General features: G+C 51.3%; 1 protein-coding gene across 1 annotated transcript in view; it reads right to left on the bottom strand.

Moving 5' to 3' along the window:
• Window positions 1-683: 683 nt before the first annotated feature.
• Window positions 684-4,410, bottom strand: part of VSTM2B (V-set and transmembrane domain containing 2B) — a 26,175-nt gene continuing 22,448 nt past the window's right edge. The window contains exon 5 of the mRNA XM_007470925.1: window positions 684-1,153. Within this exon, the coding sequence (XP_007470987.1) occupies window positions 1,065-1,153 (89 nt within the window). The 3' untranslated portion in view covers window positions 684-1,064. The remainder of the gene's footprint in view (window positions 1,154-4,410) is intronic.

Raw genomic sequence — 4,410 nt, 5'->3', positions numbered from 1 at the left:
GATGCATGAAGAAAGAGTGTGGAATGCCCCACCTTCTCCCCAGATTCTCTCCTCAAACTAGCAGTGAGTCCAACAACCGTAATCACACCTGGGTGCATAATCTCTAAGTGGGCAAATGCATTTGCACAAAGAGTTAAGCCAAAAGGGAAAAAAAATGGTTCTTGATCTATATCACACCTCTTCCCGGGAACTGCTTTCCTTCAGGACCCAGGCTGGGGGTGCCTTTCACTCCCGGTTCCATGAGGTTCCCTGTGCCTAGCAGAGGCTGGGCAAGCACTCCAGTCTACTCAGTGTGGCCTTGGCCGCGTGCCCTGAGCTGTCCTCCAGGCTGGGCCACAGACAGCCAAGGGTGCAGCTGGCATCAGAGACCATGAGGTCATGGCATTCAGCATTCGGGCTGCTTTGGGCACCAAGGCTTAACATTCATACATGTCTGTAGAAAGGTTATTTCAAAGTTGTTTTTTATTCAACTGTTATTCAGCATTATACAATACAGTTTATAAACAAGTGTCTGACCTTGTTTCCAATCTTTATTTAAAAATAAATATTATTGACAGTGAATTTTAATTATGATAAGATGTATCTTTTTTTTAATCAAAATGTCTCAAAAGAAATAATTTACTTTAATAAAAAAAGAGAAAAGCCCCCAAAGGAAAAAGTAAATTAAAAATTTCCTAAACACAATAATCTACTAAAAATATTTTCCTTTGTCAGAAAGGCTTTAACCCAACATTTTTACATAGTATCCTAAAGATAACTGCTCAACAGTTCGTGCAAAATGAAGACTTGGAGGAAAAGTTTAGAAAAGAAAAATACATTAAAATAGAGAAATCATTGATCCCATGCATACTGCATGGTCCAAACTCCATCTTATTTGGAAACTAGATGCATTATTTTAGGTGGTCTACATTTGTGTAACTTCTCCAAAAATATGATTTATTTATTCTCCACGTGGACTTGGTCATGCTTCTCTGAGTCTGTCTGCGTCTGTCTGGCGATGCAGTCCTCACCCAGGGACTGGGCAGCCACGCAGGCCCACTCAGGAGTGCAGGACGGCGAGTCTGTCAGGGGCCCACCAGCAGGCGGAGGAACTTATGTACAGCTAACAGGAGCAGGGACAGGAGTGGGTCTGTGGTGTAGTTAGGGCCGGTGCCTGCAGGGGACAAGAGAGGGACAGGGTTAACACCTGATTCACCAGAACCCAGCGGTCTATGCACAGACCGGGGAGGATGAGCCCTCCCCCGGCTGGGCTCTTGATGGCAGCACCCAGCTGGTACTCAGCTGGCACGCAGCTGCTCTGTGCTCGCTTCCTATTTACCAACCGCACAGGAGCTCACCGTGGTCAGACACAGGGGTGCCCCTGCCTGAAGGGCATGCGCTAGATAGTAGATCCAAAATCCAAACATTATTTTAGTTGAATAGGAAGACAATATGCTCCCTCTCCACCCCCACCCGCAAGACTACGCTGCAAAGTGGCCTCAGTGTTTAAGGCCCAGCTCCCCACTCCTCCAGAGAGACTCCGTGGTTGCACACAACTCCAGCCCCTCCAACTCCTGCCTGAACTGCACAGTTTTGCATTCACAAACATCCTGCTTGAGGCATCCTGATGTCTGTGCATGAGTCCTTTCCACAAACTGTCAGTCCAGCCCTTGGGGTCACAGTGGGGCGCTCAGCAATCACTGGCTGGTGGAGGTGGGTGGGCCAGGGCTCCCCAGGAGTGACCCAGGCACTGTCCTGTTGGGAGGTCACTCCCATCTGCTCCTTCAATGTGGCCTCCAACCCAAGCCTCTGGCCCACTCCTGGGACGGTAACACCGTGTCTTCATCCTCCTCACCTGGGCTGCCTGCTCAGCTCCCCATCTGTCTGTCATAAGGTCTTCATCTGGTTGGAAGGCCTCCTGTGTAACTGGGCGAAAGCCTACCCATGAACTCCAGGCTTCTCACCTGGGAGTGGGATGCTCCCTCCAGGGTTACCGAGAGGAGCCAATGTAGGAGCACCGTGCACGCCCCAGGTACTGCCCAAACCCTGGGGACATCACTACTAACTTGCATAGAATCAGGCTGGAAGCAGTTTCCAGCCCCACCCTGCTCACCTGCAACATATGGAGGCCTCTCCTCTCTTCACCCCTCCTAGCCAGCTGGGCTGGAGCTCCGTACCTGGGAGAAGAGACACAGGAGGCCCTTCCCTGTGCCAAGCAGATGGTACAGAGGTTGTGGCCACTTCCACTTAGCCACCTGCAGGAGCTGCTGCCAGGCCGGCCAGATTTGTGGCTTCCCTGACAAGGCTGGGCCTGAACCCACAACTTCCTCCCCTTTCCAGGTGGAAGAGCCATTTGTCTTTTCTATCCAAGGTCTTTCCCTCAATCCCAAATCATTCTCGTGTCCTGGGCCCCAGTCTCCCCTCTATACAAGGAGGGAATTGGACAAATGATCCAGGACCATTCTGGCTTGAGATGCCAGGATTCCATCTGTTCATTTTCAAAAAACAAGGGTTGTGTTTGAAGATCTGAAACAAAAGAGGGCATAGGCCATCCGCTGTGCCTGTCTTATCCAAGGTCAATCATTTCTACACACAGTTCTGAGCCCCCACTGAGAAGCACAAGGACTGGAGAATCCAAACGTGCTAACCTTCCCTTGGGGTATTAATTTTTCACACAGTCATCACTCCTGGCCCTCCGTGCAGCTTGGCCCGAGTTGACATCCTGCCTGTTGCCATCTGTCACTGGGGAGGACCATGGTGTGGTCACTCCAAAGACTTGGGTGTTCTTTTGCTGTTCTTCACTGCCACGTGTCTCTGGGAAGGACGAGGGTAGATGCAGTGACGGACTAGTTGATGGATGGCCAGATGCCTGGGTGGATTCACCAAGGCTCAGATGCATGGAAACAGGGAATGTAGCCAGCAGAGCACTGGCTCCTGGGCACACAGGGCTCATGTGGCCAGACTGGGCCCACTGGCTTCCACATCTCCTGGTGCCGATCTTTTTGCTCCTGCAAACCCTGACACTCAGGCCCGTGCAGGCGAGACAGAAACAAGCACATGAGGCATTTAAAAGCAGATGTATGTGTGCAATAGAACTCCAGATCCTCAAGGCACTCAGGGGCAGGAGGCATGGCAAATGGGCTGCGAGCCAGGCAAGGTGAACACTGCAGAACCGTGGGCATAGGAAAAGGGAGGAGAAATTTTAATTTGCCTCCAAATACTGTTGACTTGTCTTTTCCACTATTACAGTCTCACCTACTCACATTTAAAATTTTTAAAAATTGCACGAGACTTTTAAAAGACCCTGGATTGAAACAACCAGCCTGCCACTGTGCTGGGCCAAAGGGGGAGCAGCTGGGGCTTGGAGGATGGGACTGGTGGCTCCCAGAGGCCAATATCTGGGGAGGGTGGACACCAGGGTCTTCAGTGTCTCTGCTGGTGGATGTCTGGGGGTGGGGGGGAGCTAGGTGTGGCTCCTGGGTGGTACTTCATCCTCTCTCTGACTCAGCATCACCATAGAGGGGACTAAGGGAGGTGGTACGGGGCAGTGGGCTGGCACCAGGACAGCTTCCAGGCCAGGTTGCTGTGTGACCTGGGCAACACCCTTCACCTCTCTGGGTCCTGTGGCACACTCCATAAAATGGGGATGTGCATATGCATGGCTCCATGAAATGAGTATGTGAAGGGCATGTCTCACCAGGTTGGGGTCCAGATTAGCAAGATCGTAGTGGCAGACTTCAAAAATGGCTACAAATGCCCCATCCTCCCTCATCTACTTGCCCCCAGTGTCCACACTCTATGATAGTGCCCTTGCACACTCACGCTGGGGCTGGCCACAGGACTTGCTTTGGCCAATGAATAGTATCAAATGTGAAACAAGCAAAGGCTTGAAAAGTGCACTGAGGCTTGCCCTTTCTCTGTGGCTCTTGGCACCCACTGCCATGTGAAGACTGGGCTGGCTTGCTGCAGGATAAGAGCTAGGAGATATCCTAGCAGAGGTCCCTCTAGACCAACCAGCCCCCAAATGAAAGGGCAGATGACCACAGATGCATGAATGAGCCTGACAGACACCAGCAGGAGAAACACCCAGCTGACCTGCAGAATCATGACCTAAACAGATGACGGTGGTGTCATACCAAGTTTTAGGTCTTGAGTTACACAACAAAAGCTCATTGATAGACACAATCATGTAAACAAAAGGGCCTCAAACAGCCTGGAAGTGAATAAAATGTCAATGAAACAGGCAACACAGTTCCTTTTCTGAAAAGTGTTGGAGAAGAACCAGTTTTGAGGGTTGTCCTCCTTTTTTTTTTTTTGCGGTACGCGGGCCTCCCACTGCTGTGGCCTCTCCCTGCTGTGGCCTCTCCCGTTGCGGAGCACAGGCTCCGGACGCGCAGGCTCAGCGGCCATGGCTCACGGGCCCAGCCGCTC

Source organism: Lipotes vexillifer, unplaced genomic scaffold (genome assembly GCF_000442215.2).
Source record: "Lipotes vexillifer unplaced genomic scaffold, Lipotes_vexillifer_v1.1 scaffold182, whole genome shotgun sequence".
Classification (NCBI taxonomy): domain Eukaryota; kingdom Metazoa; phylum Chordata; class Mammalia; order Artiodactyla; family Lipotidae; genus Lipotes; species Lipotes vexillifer.
The sequence above is the reverse complement of the archived record's forward strand: the minus strand, read 5'-3'. Positions and strand labels throughout refer to the sequence as shown.